Consider the following 21,554-nt stretch of genomic DNA (forward strand, 5'->3'; position numbering starts at 1 on the left):
ATTTATAAAGAAAAGAAAAGCGACCATAGATTAATGTCTTTATGTACACTGCAACCAAAATATTAAGATTTACATAAGATGACATCTGCAAAAGGTAGCTGTTAAAAACCCACTAGCACCAGATGATGTTTATTACAGCTCAATTTTTGGTCATCTTGCTGCTATCTGTATAATTCATACACAAGTGTTAAGAGTAATGTTCTGCATAATAATATGCAGACTCAGAGTATTTTTCTTTTGTAGCAAGTAATGTAATGTCAGTTTTGCATCTCAGGTAGTCCATTATTATTCACAACAGTAATCTGTTACTGAAGGTTGCCCTTTTTCCCCTTGCCTTTTGTAATCAAAAAGAAGAAAAGAAAATCCCTGAAGTTTCTGCACTGTTTCTCTTTTTCCTCTTGGCACATTGGCGTGTAGCTGGGTACCAGTAATGACTAAACACTGTTGTGTGGGTTCACGTACAAAGCTAGATAATTGAGCCAGGGAGATGGCAGAGAGGACAGCATTAAACTCAGGAAACATCCCAATTATGATGATTTTTAGACAAAAGGGACAAGAACGGCTGTGCCTCGCAGATGTCATGCACAGCCTGTGCGTAATGCGGTATACCTTCGCCAAGGTTTGTTGTCAGATTGCTAGAATATCAAAGGGCTAAACAGGTTTTCAGGTTTGATATTATCTTATTAGGCTTCACAGTTACAGATTATGGGCAATTATATAAGCAATAGAAAGATGGTGGAGTTGACTGTAGTTTACAGTAAGATGCACTGTCAACTGTGAGCCATTTTGACAACCGGCATGTGTAATGCAAGGTTTTTCTGAAAAAAATAAAATAAAATAAATAAATAAATAAATAAATAAAAATAAAATAAAAACTGCCCTATTTCCCTTTGCCTTTTGTTATCAAAAAGAAGAAAAAAAGAAGAAAAAGAAAAAGCTTTAAAGTTTCTGCACTGTTTCTCTCCTTCCTCCTCTTGGCACGTTGACACTTAGCTGGGTGCCAGTGCAGAGTACACACTGCTGTGTCAGTGCAAATCTTGTTGTTTGAGCCAGGAAGATGGCAGAGAGGACAGCATTAAACTCAGGAAACATCCCAATTATAATGAATTTTGGACAAAAGAGACATGGGACATGTCTCATGAGACATGTGCTTAACAGGTTCCATGCACAGCCTGTGCGTAATACATTTTGCCACTGTCTAGTTAGTTGTCAAGTGGCAAGAATATCAATGGGTTATAGAGGTTATCAGATCTGACATTCTCTTATTAGGCCTCATAGTTACAGATTATGGGCAGTAAACTGGGAGTGGAATAGCAGTAAAGTTGACATACTGTCAACTATGTGCCATTTTGACAAACAGCATGTGGAACAAAGGAAAATGTATATTTTTAAATGAAATAGAGACTTTATTGGTAAAATAAATTTTCAGCAGTTTTACATTGGTTGTACCCCCGAGACAGAAAGTGCAACTGCCCATCTGTCTTTTCCTGGAAATGATCTAAAATCCATTTCACTTGACAGTAAGTGTCAGCTAGAGTTAAATGGATGATAAATGTTGCTACAATCTGTTTTTATCACTTCATTTAAAACTAAAAGTCCTATGATTATGGTTGTGACACTATGACATTTTAGAACTTGTAAATTCAGGCACAAAAGTTTTTTGATAGTAGGGCAGATAGATATATAGATAGTAGGGTTTGAAATGCAAAATTTGAAATTAATTATGTTTTTCAAATAAACTGAAAATGTATTCCAACAAAATAAGTTTTGTAGCACGAATTGATATATGTCATGAACATTTTTTTTTTTTTTTTTTTTTTTCAAAGAAAGAAACATATTCAGACATAAAAATATGCACGCCATGTCACTGACCCAAATATATATATATTCAGGATGTTGGTAAGCAGAACAAGGAGCAACTTTGGCTGTGTCTCATACACATTTATGTGCATCTTATAGCACTGCAAAAACTGAACAACGGGACTGGACTAAAAAGTATCACTCTGCCAGCCATAACCGTGAGTCACCATGGCGACAAAATGCACCACATTTAACACTACCCTATCATAAACTAAAAAAATAAAGTACAAATATAGATATGGATTAAGTCACATTAGATTGAATAATGTCTGTTACCTAAATTAAGAACAATGAAGACCTAAAACTTTAAACTTTACCAAAATACATTTTGTCTTATTCTGGTAATAACAGGGTCTGACTCATATTGAAACAGAGAATGCTTTGACTGTGTCTCTGCTTTTAGATATTTCATTTAATTATGGACTGCAAACAACAGTCCATTTTTTAGAATGGGCACGATGTTTTGGACAGTGTTTTGGGATCTGCTCACAAAAACGCTAAAATAAAAAGATAGATGATTTAATATAGGAAAAAAAAGATTGTTTTAAAATATCTAAGGCCCCTTTTGAATTGTTGTAATTTTCCTCTTTCATCTGACAACCTTGCCAGGATCATGCAGTCTATCTGAATAAGGTATTCATCCAGAACCAGCGTTAAAGCCATTTGGACAGAATAGAATATCTTTTCATCTTCTGATTTTGTCCTGTAAATAAGTATTTTTTTAACATCCAATCATATCATTCACTTTGAAAATTTGCAACGAAAAATGTAGACTAAACTAAGGCTGTGTCTTCAGCTTTGTGTAAATTGTCTCAAATGACACCTATCCCATGGCAGTGGTTACAGGTATTAGAAATTGTAATTCTAAAGTATAGTAAATTTTGTTACTGATGGTCTCATTTACTTTTGAAGGTCATATATAAGCATATTTTTATTCCATTTCAAAACCAGTTAAATACCCCTTACACAGGCTTTAAAGATGATGAAAGTGATTGTTTTTGTTAATTTAACTATGGATCAAAGGGTAAATGTGAGATTGAAACGAATAATATATTTGCAGAATGGCATGAGTTGTTGACACCAATATTAAATTCCAAAGTTATGTTCGACTTCCTCTTTGCAATAATTCACTTAAATACAAAGCATTTTGAGTTGCATTAAAATGTCATCTGTAGAATCCCTTGTAATTGCAGCAGTTTGGTATCACAGTCAAAGTCATATTTAAGCTTACAGTGTCTGAAGACTTCCAGTGGAGTATGACGCCATAACATTAAGGTGTCACTACTTATGCACATTGTGCATTGGAGAAGAGCCAGTGCAAAGTGGCTTTGCCAGCAATCATGTGTTCTTATGGCCTCAGCAGGTGCTAGAGCAGAAAAAGGCACAGCACCTCACATCTATTGCTTCTGTACTGAGAGCGATGGATGTTAGATAAAGTAAATGAAGGATGAATAAGCGTTCAGAGGGATATCTGTTATGAGGAAGAACTAGATAACGCACATATCCATGTGTGGGAGGAGAATGCATATTTAGAGGTATGTGGTGTATAGTGTGTAGCAGGGATAAAGGCTGGTGTAGTAAAGGTGGACGGACAGAGTGGTGTCAGTCTGTTTAACATTTTATTTGCCAGTAATTCAGTTAATTTTGTGAGGGCGGGCAAAGGCAGCACCACTGGGTATTACACAAGTCCTCACAAAAAAAAAAAAAAAAACGCCCAAATGCTTGGAATCATATATACTTTTACTGTGTTTGACAAGCTCTGTTGCCATGGAAACAGGTCTTCCAACTCCTCCAACGTCTCAAAACCACCAGAGAAAAATGAACAGAGAAAAACATTTGGTGATAAAACTTGGAAGGGTGCATGAATTAGACTATCATGAAGTGTTGGTTGGCTTTGTTGCTTGCCCTCTCGGTTACTAAGCCTGTGTCTTTATAATAATCTGCAGGTGTGTGTTTGTAATTATTGTTTTCTTCCAACTCAGGAAGAAAGATCCCCCTCGTGTCTGTTTAGTGAAAGTCCTACTTAGCAGTCATTTAGAACACTAGTTAGTTGATTCATTAAAACATGGCTCCAGAGCTGCTTTTAAATGACTCTATTTGACATGTTGTAACTAATAGACTTAAGGCTTTGAAGGCTCTTAATGAACAAAGTCACTGATCTGGAAAGTTCTAACTGGATTAATAGTGGTGTAACTCAATTCTGTGGTCTTCCTTCCACTCAATTTAGCCCAGTGTGCAATGCAGTGACACTTGATTTATATGATGTATATCTGCTAACAGGCTTTTTGCCTCTGTTTGAAAACACACAAACAGATTCAGGGAGAAGAAAATATTGAGATACCGAGAAAGATGATGGAGGAAGCAAATTTAGGCAGAGTTATTAAGGTGATGAAAAACAGAGTGAGCAGAGGCAGATCCAGGTGGTGGCCTGGGAATGCAGTGGTCGACCCCGTAGTCCAAGGCTGTCCACAAGTGGGATTAAGACAATGAAATTTAATTTTTAAACAAAAATATTACTTCACTTATCATAGAAACACTGCGATTGACTGGCGGCCAGTCCAGGGTGTGCCCCGCCTCTCGCCCATTAACAGCTGGGATAGGCTCCAGCCCCCCGGTCACCCCGAACAGGATTAGCGGTACAGAAAATGGATGGATAGATGGATCATAGAAACAAAAATAGACATTTTAACTTTTTGTTGCTCCAGAAAATGTAGACTATTTCAAAATCTATAAGCACTTCAAACAACAAAAAAACAAACAAACAAACAAACAAAAAAAATCAATCTTTTGTAATATTAACATCATGGGCCAGCCCAACTTAACTTTTGGGTAATTTGACTAATAGTCAAATAGTCAACTATTAGTACTCTGATTTTAAACAAGATACTTGGATACTGGAAACAAAAGAAGAAGAAAAGGATCCCAATCATGACTTTCAGCAACTTTTTTCCAGGTAGCTTTAATGTTTATGTCAGTCTGGTAAATGGTAGCCAGGAGGCTAGCCCCAATGTACATGCATTGATATCGTTAGATCAGATCTGAGAGGGCCCTTCAATTTAGCCTATGTTGGGACCTGTAATTTCTATAGAAAGGCCTGCCAAAAATCCTTATAAAGAAATACAAAAATATGTAGAGTAAGTTATTTTTATGCAACGGAAAACAGTCTTTTTAATCAACAGCCAAATTTCAGTTATAAAAATGTTAAGCACATGAAAATCTGTTGCAAAATCATGAAAAATTTAGCACTATTTCTGCCCTGAAATGTTTTTGGCCTGCCTGGTGAAAGTGCCAGAACCTTGAAGGAAACACACACCTCTCTCAACAGCCAACCTGTGACAAATGCGTGCATTCAGAAGTTGGATGGTTTAGTTAGCTAGCAAAACCGCAGAATGCAATGTTAAAACTTGTTGTAACCTGCTCATGAAGAACCAAAGATGCTAAAGGGCTCTGCATTTTAATATCCTTGTAGTACTAGTGGGATAGGACTATGCAAAGGACCCTATTTGGATTGTCTGACCTTCCACTTTACCTGACATGTCAGATAGAATTTTTTCAATAGCCATTGTACTATTTTTCACATTCACATGAGAAACCTCTCATACAAAGCATTTTGGGAAGGGCAGGATGTTTCTTGTTTCTCTGTGAAACTCGGAGAAAGATAATTCTTGCCTAAGCCAATCGGGAGAAGTGCAAAAACATTTTTTCTGCCAAGAGAAGCTATCAGTGTGGCTCTTTGCTCTTGTCTGATGAAGAAATTTTGTCCAGTTCAATCAAACCGCCACTATATTACAACTACATCTATTCTAACAGCTACCACTGTAGTAGCCATTGTGTACACCGGCTAAACTCCACCCATAACGTTCATCAAACTCATGTCAAAGAAGGGCGGAGGAAGAGCGAAAACATCTTTCATCATGAATAGCTTTCAGTGCTGTTTTGTGCTTTATTTCATACAGAAACATGGTTTCTAGATTAAACTGTTGCTATACCATGACAACATCCAAGCCACTGGTGGCAGCCATTGCTATCAGCCTTCAGTATAACTAAACTCCACCCGTATATACCGCCCCGTTCTCCTCAAATGAAGCTGATTGGTCTGAACAGTTTTGTGGTTCCTAACCAGCATTGTGGATTGGATCTGTTCAAGATGGACTGGCAAATCCATCTGCTGTGGAAGGTAACCTACCACTGGGTTTTAACAAAAAAATAGATATTCTTGAGCCTGACAAAAAAAAGAAAATCTTTTTGTTGATCTAAATACATAATTTAGTCAAACAGACTTGACAGGGACTTTTTTTTTCCAACACATCTCTCATGATAGAGAGCAGTTTCAGTTTTGCTTTGTATAGACTTAAATGATGGTAAACTTTTCCTCTGACAAGATTAATAGTTAAAATGAACTAAAAGCGCTGTGTCACGGTGGGTGTAGCTTTCTTTGCATTTAGCATGATTTCCTTTTGTTAGTTCTCTCAACTGTTGTCAGAATTGTACACAATCCTTTGGAGCTTTAATAGATTTAAGTTTAGATGTGTTACTTTATAATATTAACGGTTTCTTATAGAAGAATGTAAGCTCTTTAAGATACTTTTTAAGTTAAAATAACTATGATAGAAAAAGGTAACTCATCTCTGCTGTATGGCTGCCCCAGTCAAAAAGTCTGAAAGTGAGGAAGATTATTTCAAGGTAGGGAAGCTATCACTGCTCCCTCAGGCAAGCTGGAGTTGATATGAGCATGCATGAGGACAAACAGTGTGGATGTGCCTTTTTGGAGAATATGTGGGTAGATAACATCACCTTGGTTAATCGGTTTCTGACACAGCAAGGCAAAGCTTATTGAAATTTGATTTACTATCTATCAAGGCAATCAGTCCGATGGAATTTTATTGCAAGACTTAAAGAACCGAGACGCCAGAGAGAGAATAAATTGCTTTAGGAATGGCTGAAAATAATTTCATATTCTCTTTGAGTTCAACTTTGTTTGTCCCTTAAGGTCAAACAGTAGAAGGTGCAAAGTCATACCTTATTATTGTGGTTGATTTTCCTGACAATTCATTGATTGCTCTGTTCATTCCAACTTTGGCACTTGATTGACAGCCCCATGAATGACAGGCGCCAGCTAATCTGACCAATCACAAGCCAGCGAGTAATACGTGCTGCTCAGCCATTGGAGCATAGCCAAGACACAGATCTCAGATTTCCATGGGGGGAGAGCGAGCCCTCAGGAAAACTGCTTCTCTCTCTCTTTCACTCTCTTCCTCAAATTTGCCTCTGACAGTGTTTTGACTGAGTAGGCAACCAATCAAACATGACAATCAAAATGTGGGACGAGGTCAAAAGGACATTGCAGTGGGACACAGTCACACTGAAGGACTGCAGGATTGTTTTAGACTAGCTGTATCTGGGCCGGCTGCTGAAAAGAGCTGTGTCATAAAGTGTGTGCTAATGAACTCTGTGACAAAGTGTTCATTGGCATTCACAAAGATGCAAACTGTGTCTGTGCTCAAGGCTTTTGGATTGCTTTAAAAGACTTTGTAAAACCTCTTAAAACACCATAAGTGAATAGTTGGGTTCTTTATTCTGTATTATTCACATTTAATTGAGAATTTCAAAATAAAACTTGTGTAACTGGGCTGCACTAAATTACCACTTTTTCATAAAGTTTGATATGCTTGCAGTAAAGCTGCAGTAAATGAACTGATATAAACTTTTTATTGGTATTCACAAAGATGCAAACACTGTTTAATGTTAAGTGGTTACTGGCCTTGGGTTTGGATGGCTCTTTTTCAGTGGTTTGTCTACACAAAGCATTCTTTAAACTGCAGTTAACAGTTACCCATTCACACTTTGTCAGTGTCTCATGCCCAAGAACACTTTGACATGTGGCTGCAGGAGCCGAGGATCAAACACCCAACCCTTGTGGCTGAGAGACAAGTGACTCTCCTGCTGATCCATAGCCACCATAAGGATTTTCTTAAGTTTGAAAAACCTCTAACCAGCCCTCTGTGAAAGTGGTTGGTCAGGATTTCTTAACCACAACTGAGTGAGAATTTTACAATGAGTATTTATAACTGAATTCCATTAAAAGCATTTTTTCTATGAATTTTGTTATGCAGTAATTTCAATAAAGGGGCTGTGACTGGTTTGCAAACTGTCCATCTGAATTTTCAAAGATGAAACCATTGTTTTATAGCTTGTTTATCTAAAAACACCTCCTGTAAAAGTTGCTTTTGGTTTCACTAAATTTTTCATAGGAAGCATTGTGTTGCTGGACTGTATTGACGATATATTTCTTAACCTTGCAAAGCCAATGGATTGGCCAGATTCTGTCCTTCATCAGGCAGAGCCAACTTTCAAAGCTGAAGCGCCTGCATCCAGTCAGAGAACACATGGACCAATCAGCATCATTTGAAAAGAATGACATGGGCATGGTTTAGTTGTACTACAAAGCCAGTAAATATGGTGGCCCATGAAGAGATTAACATGGATGAAACTATAGCAGGAGATTTATTAGAATTTGGCAACATTTCTGAGTTAAAGAAGAGTAAAGACCCATACTGAAAGCTTTTCTTGGTGGAAAAGGTGTGTTTGCTCTTCCTCCAACTTGCTTTGTCAGGAATTCTGTTTATTAACTCGCTCCACTGTTAACAACGGTAACGGCTGCCAGTCAGGCTGGTGTCATGTTTATTTGCAGGGGAGATGCAAACCTACTATTTTTTGTTGCTTTGAATGACCTATGATGAATATGACAGGCAGATCCATCATCCAATAACCCTCCAAAATTTTTTAATAAGGTTCTGCTCTTCCCAAATGCTATGTATGGGCTGTTGCCCTTATAGATATGACATATACAGTGCCTATAAAAAAATTTTACCCCTTTGGATGTTTGACCCTCTTATTGATTATATAAATCAATCATGGTCAAAAAATATATTTTTTTGACTATAAAAAATAAAATAAAGATAGCTCTTTAGTGTCTAAAGGAAAACTGATTTCTACAAAGTTATGTAATGAAAAATAAGTGACTGCATAAATATTCACCCCCCTCCAAGTCAGTATTTAGTAGATGCACCTTTGGCTGCAATCACAGCACTGAGTCTGTAGATAGGTCACAATCAGGCTTGCACATCTGGGCACTGCAATTTTACGCCACAACTGCTCAAGCTGTGTCAGGTTGCATGGAGATCAGGTGTGAACAGCCCTTCTCAAGTCCAACCACAAGTTGCAGTTGAGGTCTGGACTTTGACTGGGCCAATCCAGAACATTCACGTTGTTGTCTATAAACCATTACTGTGTAGCTTCCCCTGAATGCTTCAGGTCATTGTCTTGCTGGAAAATAAATCTTCTCCTAAGCAGTAGTTCTGTCGCACACTGAATAAGACTATCCACAGGGATTGTCCTGTTTTTGTCCGCATTTATTCTACCCTCTACTTTAACATGCCTTCCAGGGGCAGCTGCTGAGAAGCATCCCCACAGCATGACTGCCACCACTGTGGTACACAGTAGTGATAGTGTGTTTTTGGTGATGTGCAGTTTTTGGTGTCTGCCAAATATAGTGTCTTGTCTGATGTCCAAAAAGCCCAAATTTGGTCCCATCAGACCAAAGAACTTTCTTCTACTTGACCATAGAGTCTTACACACTTTTTCTGGCAAGCTCTAGCAGTGATTTAATATGAGTTGGACCTTTGTTAAATAAGGTCACTTTAAAGGGAGTAAATATGAGGTCTCTTTATTACCTTAAATATTTTTATTTAATTGACATTACTCTTTTAAAAATATGTTTTCACTTTGACATTAAATAAGATTTTTATGTGATTTATTTTGCCCAAAAATTCAATTCAATTCAATTCAACTTTATTTATATAGCACATTTAAAACAACCACGGTTGACCAAAGTGCAAAAAGCCAAATTATATTGCCCATGATTGATTTAAGGGTGTGAACACTTTTGATAGGAGCAGAATCCCACAAATGGATATTTGAAACAGCCTGTCAGATTAGCATTTTTTGCTAATTGAGGATATTTGGCATACTTTAATGGTTTTACTTTATATGGAGAATTCTAGAGTAAAGGCTGTCTGAAGGGTGGAAGGGTGGAAACAAATTAAGGATAATGTTCCAAACAATACAATAATAATAGTAAGAAGAGTCCTATTTTTAGCTTTAATATAACTTTGTTGTTTCCCATATTTATCTTTGACAACTACACATCTTTAAGATGCCTAAACATAACCTTTAAAAGATGGCTCAATAAGATTTGTTCTTAAAAATATTAATTAATATTATAGGAGTAAATGAAATATTAATGCCTACTTGCATAAAATATATAATTTAAGCCACAGCTGAGTATTTTTACTTATAGGGAAATGCAAATGAGCCAGATTATACTTTAATGAATTATAGAGAGTGCAACTGTTGTACAACACGTAAAGCTTGCTGATGAATGAACATGACTGTTGTGTAGGGACTTGTCAAACAACTTTCTATATCCCCTCCACCAGTCCCAGGAGTGCAGCTGTCTTTGTTGGCTGTCTATCACCATCTCCACCGTGCAGCAGCTCCTCATTTATTCATACCTTATCAATAACTGAAGCCTCAGGGGGGCCTGACTCAAAACACATCGCCGTCAGCAGCACTACGTCACCTCACATCTACATAAACAGAGGCATAAATTGACATGCTGATTGACAGGTCCGTTAAATGACTGTGCTGGCACCAAAGCTGTGGGAACTGAGCCACAAACACACGCACAAATATCCACTTCATAGTAGTAAAACTGCCAACAGTGTTATCGATTTGCTATCATAAATTTATGAGCTCCCAAATAGTTCACAAGCAGTAAGTAGAGCAGAAACATGTACATATGATTGCTTTTGTGCACAAAAAACGCCAGTGCCCTCACAAACACAAGAGGTTATCCCTTAATGAGCAGAAACATCAAACACCATCATGGGAGAACCAATAAATACGCAGCCAATCACTCTTAAAGAGGAGGAGAGGCGAGCTAATCTTCTGAGCACTGCTGTCCCTGACAGCTTAGAGGGAGAGAGACTGAGAGAGAGAGAACCATATCAGCACCATCATTTATACTTTCTTCCTTTTGGTTTTTCATTTGGACTGCAAATAAATAAATCGCCAACAGTTTTCCACCACACCAAACTGGCTGTAAACTAATCAGCCTCTTAATCGGCACAATGATGAATAAGATAACTCTACCCACTGCTGTGTTTTCAAATTGCCTATTCATCTACAGGGCAGGCTTTAGGAAAAAGATTTAGAGCCTGAGCTGTGCTTCATAGACAAAGTGTGATTTAAACCGTGTTTCCACGGCAGCATTTGTTCATGATAATGGGATTTTTCTGTCACATTTGGACATTGGTGTTGGAAACGTAAACCTGATCACATCTGGAGTAATAAAGGAGCACGTATAGCACTACAGTGGTTGTTTGTTTATTCCTCATGCATCATTTGATACATGGTGTCTATGCTCTGAAATGAAAACAAAGAGAAGCCAAACTGTGAATAGGTGTCTGCAGGAGGAATGACTCAAGTGTGTTTGTGTGGTGTACTGATTCCTCCCTCACTGAATAAAATTGCTTTTAGGTTCTTTTGTACTCCAAGATCTGTTTCTGTTCAGAGAAAATGTGGTAGTGCCGATCATGTGTTAAAATAATGGCTTTTTCTCTCTGCCATTTCTTTATTTTCGGTAATTGTTCCTTACAGCTTAATTCAGGCATGGCAGGAACATTATGGAGAGCCATAAAGTTTGTGGATTGTTTCATACCAAGGGCCACATGCATAAAACTCATGACAGGTTCATGATTAAATCTGCATTAATGCACAAGGACCATTGTGGGTACACATTTTTCTCAACGAAATTTATAAAACTGTATTAATTCAATTTGAAATGTGACAGTCAAAATATAAGTGATACTTCACATGTTAAAAATGATTCTAAATGCCTCTTTCAATGACATTTTGTGGATTCTGAAGGGATGATACAGTTTGTGAAACTGTCTACCTTTGGCTCATGCTCAGCTGCAGATATCTCAGTTGAGGCTAGCTACATGCTACATGACTTTAACCCTGATTTTAGCCAGGTTTGCCCCCTGGTCCAATAATTGGGGTTGGGCATGATTTGAGACTTGTTGCAACTCATTATTTGCCCAAAAGATCCTCAAGTGTGCAGTGCGAATATGATTAATTGACTCCCCTGGACTCAGTTGTAGCCTCCCCGAGGAATTTCAGATATCAAGCATGCTTGTTGTTTACAATTCCGGGTTGAGCTGCCTCAAAATGAATATCCACAATAATCAATGAGAGTCAGCAGACCGGGTAGTAGCAGACTGAAAAAGAAAAGGTGCATACTACTGACTGAATGGTAGTGCTAAATAGATACTCCTGTCCACAAATTCCAAACAGTAATCTGTGTAGTGCACATTTTGTACATGGAAAGTTAAGAAAACTTGAAAAGCCAGTTTTAGATACCTGCACATCATTTTATGGCCTATCAAACAGCACTTTCCATAGCAATGTCTCATTTGCAACAAAAGCACTGCATGTGCTTATGCTAATGCTAGCAATTACTAATAACGTTGCTGACCGTGGTCAAACTTGATGACAGTGCAAGAAAAAATCTGACATGGTAATCTAGTGGGGTTTTGGTCAAGGGGCACCTTGGATGGGTTGTTAATTATGTCACTCTACAAGACCATTTGTCATTCCAAATGCTCATAATCAGGTTCACTGTTCGACGATTCACTGTGATGTTATAATCTGCCCAAAATCTGGCTAATTTCATGCTGACTGAGTCAGCCCTAATATCTACACCAGTCCTTCCACTTCCACTGTGCAGAGAGATTTCATAATAGTTAAATGTCTACACAAATGAATTGAAGAAAATGGAAAGGAAATAAGAAAACAATGCCAGTGTATAGATATCTCTAGTAAATATCATCGTTTCAGTACTATCTCAAGTCTGTGGAATCTCCACTGGGATATCATTACAAACACTCACGGTCCTATGAAATCATCCAGTCTGTGTATCTGGAGGATTAAAATCAGTCGAAACTGTCCTTATGTCAGTTGTTTCCCACATTGCTTAAGTCAGTTAAGATCTGAAAATCTTATAGTGTGTAGTCAGCCTAAACTGATCTTTGTACCTGGTCTGAAGAAGGCTTCAGATGCAAGAAATTTCAGTGCACTGCCATTTTTTAACCTTGATACTATATTGCAAATGTGTATGCATTTCTTCCTCCAGTCAAATTATTTTCAAAGGGTCGATCGATATTGTTTTTTTAGGGCTGATATTGACACCAACTATTAGTAGTGTATGTGACAGATAACAAATATTTGGACCTGAGATGCATTAATTATGACAGCAAAATCTTCTTAATGTGGAAAAAATAAAATGCATGTCAGAAATTGAGATAAATAAGAAAGAGCACCAGCTCTGTCAACATGAGAAACAGCACAGAGAAACACTAAAGTAGCAGGAAACAGGAAGTGATTCCACACACTTCCTGTGTCAGTGCCACCCAGGCCTCAGTGCTGATTGGCTGGTTGTTGTGGGACATCAAGCCAGTCAGATAGTGCTGTGGGCAGGACATTTAGTGCAACTGTAGAGAGTGAAAACAAAACCAGAAGGAAGACACACCTTTCAGTGTAGCCAAAGTAGCAAACCTTTGAATTGATTTTGGCCGATTATTAGTAAAATAAAACACAGATACCAATTATCGGCTAAATGCCAAATATCTGTATCAATAATTGGAACAGGCCGATAATCGGTCCACCTCGATCATATACATATCTGGCCTGATTAGCTTCAGCACAACTAGAATGAAGTAGAATGAGGGGAATAAAAAGGGTTGTGTGTTTTCTCAGAGTTCAAAACTGATCAAAATTCAAATTTATTCTGCCTGTGAAGATTTGATCGTTGTGGGCACAAGTTCCTTAAAGTCACAATAAATATTCATAAAAATCTTTCATCATTTTTTACAAGATTGTGCTCACTACTTCATGATATGGGGTTCTGCACAAGCATTAAATGTTCCTGCATAGCAATGTCTGATCAATTCTATTTATTTTTTCATTATCTTGATGTGTAGAAGAGGAAACTGCTTATTTGTTTTGGTACTTAGGCAGAACAGCATGTGCTTTAAACATGCTGTCTTTTCAACCTTGTCTTGTGTTAACCTCAGCTCAAAGTAAGGCATTAAATACATTAAAAACAGTTAAATAACCACCCTGCCTGTTAGAAAAAGTAACATGTCAGGTGTATTTCTAAAAGGGGCTCTGAATTACAGCACATGAAGTCTTATTTGTGTTTTTCAGCCGCTCTGATACTGTTCCCGTCAAGCCCTTGGCTGCCTGCTTAAAAAAAAAGTCTGACATCTGTCTGCATCCCATCACATTCACTGAACATTTACAGCACCATTTACAACATCGGCTTTCAAAATAATCAAGTTTATACAAGAATGTAATGCTGGAACAAGACAAATGGAACCAGAGGTGTTGAGACACCCTCCGCTCCTCCTGTACACAGCTAACATTACAGCACAGTCAACATTAACCTCTGTAACAGGAACATGCAGCATGTTATTCCTGAATATATGCTGGTACTTTTGACATATTTGCACCTTATTTATTACAATACGGACACATCAGGCATTAGAAGACCTCTCTGAGAAGACAGTTCATGGTACTCTTTCATCCTAACAGCACTCGACACATGTTCAATGGTTTGATATACAGCATAAATCCTTGACTTAGATGATAGCCAAAGGATTAAGATGGCACTGAATGATCTTGATTGTCTGCTATGTCTTTTTAATGATTCATTTACAGCCTTATTGACTTTGTAACCTCTCTGAAGAACAGGCTCATTCATCTCCTGTCTCATATGATGCATATTAATCGTGAAGATGACCCACCAAGTATATTTGGATACTCTGCTGCTCTGTGTCTCCATTAAAAGCATGCACATGTGTTTATTCAACTGTGTGTTTGCGCATGTGTGCATTCATGTAATCTCATGAAGCAGAACCGGCAATGGTGATAGCATGAGGGACACACACATGCCCTAGATAGTTTGTTTGAATCCAATCTAGGCCATCCTCATTTCCCCTGGACACGTGACAAGCACCGCAGGTAGCTAACAAGCTGTGGCACACAAATACGCACATGCATATGCATATGAAGGCACCAAAACACTGCCAGAATGGTAGAGAAATCTGCAGCAAAGCTTTAAGAGCTGGTGCATGTTTAATGTTTTTGTAAAAGCTTGTTAAGTGGTGGGCAAGGGGAGACAGTGGCATCCATGAGAAGAAGAGAAAGAGACAGAGAGAGAAGAGGAAAGAGTAGAGGGCTGAGGTAACTCAAGGACATTCTGCCTGCTGCTGTGCTTTGCTGCTACCGAGCATGCTGCAGACTAGCAAGAGCTTTCCTTTTGGGCGCTATTATGTAAGACATTAGTGTGACAGACAGACAGATACTCACCAGATACACACAAACACACACACAAAGACTCACGTACACATGCCGAGACACATGCACACGGCACACACAGGCCAATCTGCGCACGCCCAAACGCACGCTAATGAACACTTTTCATCACACGCAGACGGGCACAAACACACAAACTTGTAGGAGCACATTCAGAGCACGTAAATCTGAATTCACACTGAGCTGTGTGCCTGAAATTCTGCTGCAGCCAGCCACGACTGATTAAAGCTCCTGTTCACCTCATTGGTGCAGAGACAGAGCAGAAAAGAAGAGAGGAGAACACTTTGGACTGAATGTGCAACTGTTCAACCACTCGGTTTAACATTTAATATTCTTCAAAGGATTACTTTGACATCTGGAAAACAGGTTTATTAGCTTTCCTGTCGAGGATTTGATGGGGACTTTGATATCATTCTGTCAGGACTGTGAGGTTGCCAGGCAACCAGCAGAGAAGCAGGAAGTCACCCCACTGTTCACAAAGTATTTCTTGCATAATTTGTCCTTTATTCTTGACTGAGTGCAGATTAAACCAATCTCCATAAACAGATAAATGCATTCAAAGAGATAATCTGTCAGTGAGGGCAAAGATTTTAATATCAGAATCGCTGTGGTGTCCAATAGAAGAGTATTTGTTGGCAGGCATAGGCTGGCCAATCATGTTGGAGCACGCATCGATAGACACGCCAGATAGACTGTTTCATATATCCACACCATGGGATACATTCATCTAGGAAACCTCCCATGCAAAATGTCTGCGAAGGGAAGGACTTTTCAGAAAATGTTCAGAAGGGGATTAGATAAACGTTCTGTCTATATGGGCCAATCAGAGTGACAAGACAAAATGAGGCAGTTTTATTGTAGTTTATAAACAGAAAGGAAAGCGGTAAAACATCTTCACCATTAAGCCAAGCCTTCATTGTGGTTCTTGCTGAAATGCTGCTCAGATCTGATAAAAAGCGTTGCTTAAGCTACATCTAAGCTAAAAAACTGCAGTAAAGCTAAACCCCACCATAACTATCCCAAACTCATGATGAAATAGGTTGGGAGAAAAGTGAAAACCTCTTTTCCACCATGAAAAACATTTAGTGCAGTTCTTAACTATCTTTAAATCAAGAGATGTGAATGAGTACTGTTAAAACTGTTGCTATATTATAGCTACATCCAAACTTCATCTAATTATCACAGCTTCCCGCAACAACTCAACCAAGCCAGCTACCGCCTCATTCTCCTTAAATGCCGTTGGTCAGGTTTGTTACCAGACTGGGCACAATTGTTTCATACTGGAGCTTTGCAAGTTGTATTTGCCAGAAGACAAACTTGAAATCTGGTCAATCCATCTGCTTTGTATGGCTACACACTGATGCATGTGACAAACAGTCCTCATAGAATGCATGTGCCAACACAAAACCTATTGGCACTTCATTTGGCAAATTTTTTTTTCTGAAACTTTTTATTCCTTTTATTGATTTTTCTGCAACTTATACACACCTTTTAATAGAGTTTTCCCCACCTTTAGTAGCTGGCAACTAATGACCATGCAAGTCAGGCTAGGCACACGTTACAAGATATGTGCCAATAGCTGGCCTGTTGAAGCCCTTCTGACCAAAGTCAGCAAAGGCCTGATTAGTGGGTGGTTTCAACAATTATCCAGACAGATTTTCCTCTGCTGTGAGGTTTGTTAAGAGTGATTTTCCTTCAACACAAGATCGTACATAGCAAACATGTTCAGTGTTTTGGATCAGAAATTAAAATCATTAGACTTAGGGTAATTTGACTCTTTGGTCCATCCATGATCGAAAGTAATAAAACAGGTGCACAAGATCCTCAATGACCACACACACATCCTCCATGAAGAATATAAACTCCTACTATCAGGAAAAGCCCTCATCCATAACGCTTCTAAACAGTCACAGTCATAACATCCCTTTACTGAACAGCAAATATTGCCCTTAGCTCACATTTTAAACTTTTAAAGATTAATTTTACTCAGAGTTTAATTTGCGTCTTTATAATGTTTTATTTTTTGTTGCATTTCCCTTTAATTATGTACCTCACAAGTTGTGTGCAATATTTGTCACTGTGTAACATGTGTTTGTCTTTTGTGTTCAGCTTTATTTGGCACTTTTAGCCCAAAACAGATTTCCTTCAGGGTCAATAAAGTTTACCTTATAAGATCCTGTTGTGTAGGGAGAACAAAGAGGACAACAGAGAAGGCATGTGCAGAAATGTTACATGAAATGGAGCAATAGCCAATCAGGAAGCAACCTGACAGAAGGAGGAAGTACAACAAACACAGCCATGGCATCAATAAAAAATTTGGAGCATAAAGTTAGATGGATATCAGAAATGGAGGAGCAGCTTATTGATTAGTGGCAACAACGTGAGTGTTTAACATGTACTGTGAAACATAACACAAATGAAGTAGCAAAGGAGAGAAGTGGACCAAAAATGCTACCACAGTGGCCAGTAGCGAACAGCTAGCCACATTAGCTCGATAAATCAAAAGTCACGTTTGACCACGTGACATTTGGAGTTTTGAGAATTGAGACTGATAATCTGGGACCAGAATTTCTTCGTGCGTGATGTGTTGTATTGATCATCTTTTTTCACACCACACACTATACGAACAAAATGGTTAAATCTTTCATAATATGTTGCTATGTGACAATTCTCTGAAATAAAAAAAATGGTTCAGATTTTGAAATCTTTTAGTGTATCACAGGCTTCAGGGGCAGTCATTATTAACCCTTTCCATTGACCTTCCAAACCCTAGATAGCAGGTTACACTGAATCTGTTTGGATTCCATGCCCTCTCTAACAAATGCTCTTGTAGTACTGCAAATGCTCCGTTGCATCTCCAGCGCATGCCAGAGGCACCACTCCCCTCTGCTTTGCTTGAGACACCTGCAAAGTTTATTTACGACAGAACCTGCCGCCAGCAAGCTCGGCCATGCACATCAGCCCATACAGGAAGTCAGACACAAAGCAAAGAGTATCCAGTCAAATTCCAAATTAAAACACCCTGATCTTATTTCCATTCACTGTATCAACATTTTCTCAAAACAAGTAACAAATGAACAGCAAATTACCTATGAAAAGGCAACGCAACATGTTACTTGAATGCTCATTTTATTCCTGTGTGCTATTGTGAACTCACAAATTCAGCTGCTCTCTACTTCAATTTCTGAAACAAATCCAGTGTGGTTGGGTGCATGCTACCAAATGGAACAAAACCACAGTGAAGACAAAACATAGCACACAAATATGCAGTGGACTTTAAGGATGCGCCTAATCCTAACCCTTCTGTAAGAGCAATTGGAAGCCTTTGAGGTGTTCTTAACATAATCCAGAGCCAGATATGTCTCTTCCTGTTGCCCCAATGCTTTAAGCTACACTACACAAACTCCAATCTCTTCTTTAAGACAATAAATCTTCCAAAAATATTAACCTGTCTCTTTGAATACATAACTTTTGCCTATATCAGTGAATCTTTTCCACCTTTTTCTTTAGTTAGACTGTTAATAAGCCATCAGTCCTCAAAGTCAATCAAACCTAATAGGACTCTTTCCTGTTCCTTTGAAGCTTACTCCCTCACACTGAGGGTTGTCTTATCACTTAAGTTGTGTTATTTATACTGTCAGATACACTGACAGCAAAAACATTTTCTCATCTTGGTGTAAGGAATTGAAGGGTCAGTGACAGCAGTGTGTTTTAAAGCTGTGAGTGTCTTGGCTGTTCTAATTAGTCCAAAATGTCCGTTGTTTTTTTAATTTCCAAATAAAAGCGGGTGGTGTTAGAGCATTTGCAGTCATGGTCAAAAATCACTAATAACAAAAAACATTTGGCTCTAAACCAGTAAGCGGTGATGCATCATCACTGAACATTATATTTTTCAAACCATGTTTTGCTCCGTCGGCAACATAACTCAAACTTTTATGTCTACAAGGAGCTTCATATATGACACTTACATCACACTTAGAGGCTGTATTTTGTTTGTTCCTTGAGAGACTTTTTGCCCCCGAGTTAGTTCACAGTCTTGCTTATCAGCACTTTAGTTTTGAGTGAGAGCCGGGTGTCCTGTCATCTTATCTGCCAAACATATTTTTCCAAGAACAGATTTGGAACCTTCTGTTTTCTGGGCTCATTTCTCTAACCACAGATGTTTAGAAAGGAGCGGAGCAGACAACTCACCAAACACAGTCCTGGCAGGGACGGACTCTCTGTTGAGCCAGAAAGACACTTGGGAGAGGATGACTGTCATGATGCAGGGGAGATATGTCTGGATCACAAAGTAACCAATTTTCCGCTTCAGGTGGAAGTGGGTTGTCATCACAACATACTCTCCTGCAATCAAAAAGATACAAAGAATTGAGAAAAATCTGCAGGGATAAACTTGATACTTTATTCACAAGATCTATTGTACCTCTCCCTATAGTCTGGAGTGTTTATTTCTAAATGCTTTGTTGTGGTTCTGGCCTTCACTTTTATTGCAGTTGAGATTTATTGGCAGAGTTATAGGTGCAATTTGTCAGCAAACTCTGTACCGAGGCATGATCCATTTCATCAGTGCATTCATACCTAAGTGCAGAGAGAATACGCGACAACAGAAACTGCACTTGCAGTTAATCCAGCTGTAATAACATGTTGATTCAAGTATTTCCAGAGACGTCAACGAACGAAACAAATAATAAAACCCATTTATGTTTCAACTGTGTTTATTCAATAAAGCTTGGTAGATACAGTCACTTGGGGGCTCGTTGCAAGTAAAGCTAAGCGTTGCTCGGGGGATAGAGCTGTCTACAGTGTTACTTTCTGCCTGCGGCCATCGTCATTGCAAACAGGTCACCCATTTTACGCTGTCACTAATTTGTGCCAGTATCAATGATGAGAGAAGAGGAGGAGGAGGTGGGAAAAGGACGTAATGGCCAGTAGGGAAATTATGAAATCTGGGACATGGGCTGTCATACGTAGGGCGAAAAATTTGCTGTTTCAGAGCGTTAGTTTGCTCAAGTGGGAATAATGAACACTATGTATGGGTTTACACTTCATTGTTGTCATCTGCTTTAAATGAATGATGCAATATTAAGATTAAAAATGACAAAATAAGGTAGTTTGAGTGCAAAACTTCCCTTCAAAATATGATAATTTCATAGTGAAGCTTGATGTGAGAGCATATTGGGATCTTACTGTTACCTACCTGCCAAAGCATAATTGATTTTACACATAGAAATAGAATTAATTCTGATTACATGTGGTATAGCTTAGATTTGAATTCAGAATGCACAACTTCCCTTTTAAACATTTTTTTGTATTTCATGAGAAAAGTTGGAAACACTTTACTTTAGTGGGCTTTAATTTCCAAGTAATTACCTAGTAATAAGTTGGGAAATTACCAAGAAATCACCCATTAATATTAAGGAAGTATTGACCTTACAATGTTGTATTAATGATCAAGTAATTCCTTGTAATATTGTGGCAATTCACTGGCAGTTACTGTAGGTGATATTGTACCCTTACCCTCACCCTTAACCTCGTAATATTGTGGCAAGTCTCAAGCAATTAGGTGGTATTTTACCCTACCCATAACCCCCTATCCCTAACCCTCTAATTCCAATCTTAAACCTTATAATATTAAGGCATATCCCTGGCAATTAGGTGGCATTTTAACCTAACCCTCTAACCCTAACCCTAACCCCAAACCTTGCAATACCGTGGCAAGTCTCTGGCAGTTAGGTGGAATTTTACTCTACCCATAACCCTCTAACCCTAACCCTGTAATTCCAGTCCTAAACCTTGTAATACTGTGGGAATTCCCTGATAATTAGGTGATATATTGCCCTTACTCTAACCCTTACCCTCACCCATAACCTCTCTGGTAATTAGGTGATATTTACAGGCAATTTATTAGAAATAAGATGGTAATTTTCTATATAAGTTGATTGATCATTCCCAGGTAATTTCTTTATTTTGGCCCATTAAATTGAAATGAGTCCTTCTTGAATAATTTTCAAGTAATTTTTGGGGGTAGGGTAGGGTTGGGGTTAATGGTCAAGGTAAGAGCAAGGGTTAGAGGGTAAAGTCTGAGGCAGGAATGTCCAAACTATGGCCCAGGGTCCAAATGTGGCCCTTAGTCAATTTCTGATTGGCCCTTAGCAAATTCTTGACATAACATTGAATATGGCCCAGGTTGAACA

At 38.4% G+C, this 21,554-nt stretch overlaps 1 protein-coding gene across 7 annotated transcripts in view; it reads right to left on the reverse strand.

Moving 5' to 3' along the window:
• gabra1 (gamma-aminobutyric acid type A receptor subunit alpha1) overlaps positions 1-21,554 on the reverse strand; it is a 51,232-nt gene that overhangs the window by 11,141 nt on the left and 18,537 nt on the right. For all 7 annotated transcript variants that reach the window (XM_041801153.1, XM_041801154.1, XM_041801156.1 and 4 more), the window contains one exon: positions 19,552-19,704. In XM_041801153.1, coding sequence (XP_041657087.1) covers positions 19,552-19,704 — 153 coding nt within the window. The remainder of the gene's footprint in view (positions 1-19,551; positions 19,705-21,554) is intronic.

This window comes from Cheilinus undulatus, linkage group 12, assembly GCF_018320785.1.
Source record: "Cheilinus undulatus linkage group 12, ASM1832078v1, whole genome shotgun sequence".
Lineage (NCBI taxonomy): Eukaryota > Metazoa > Chordata > Actinopteri > Labriformes > Labridae > Cheilinus > Cheilinus undulatus.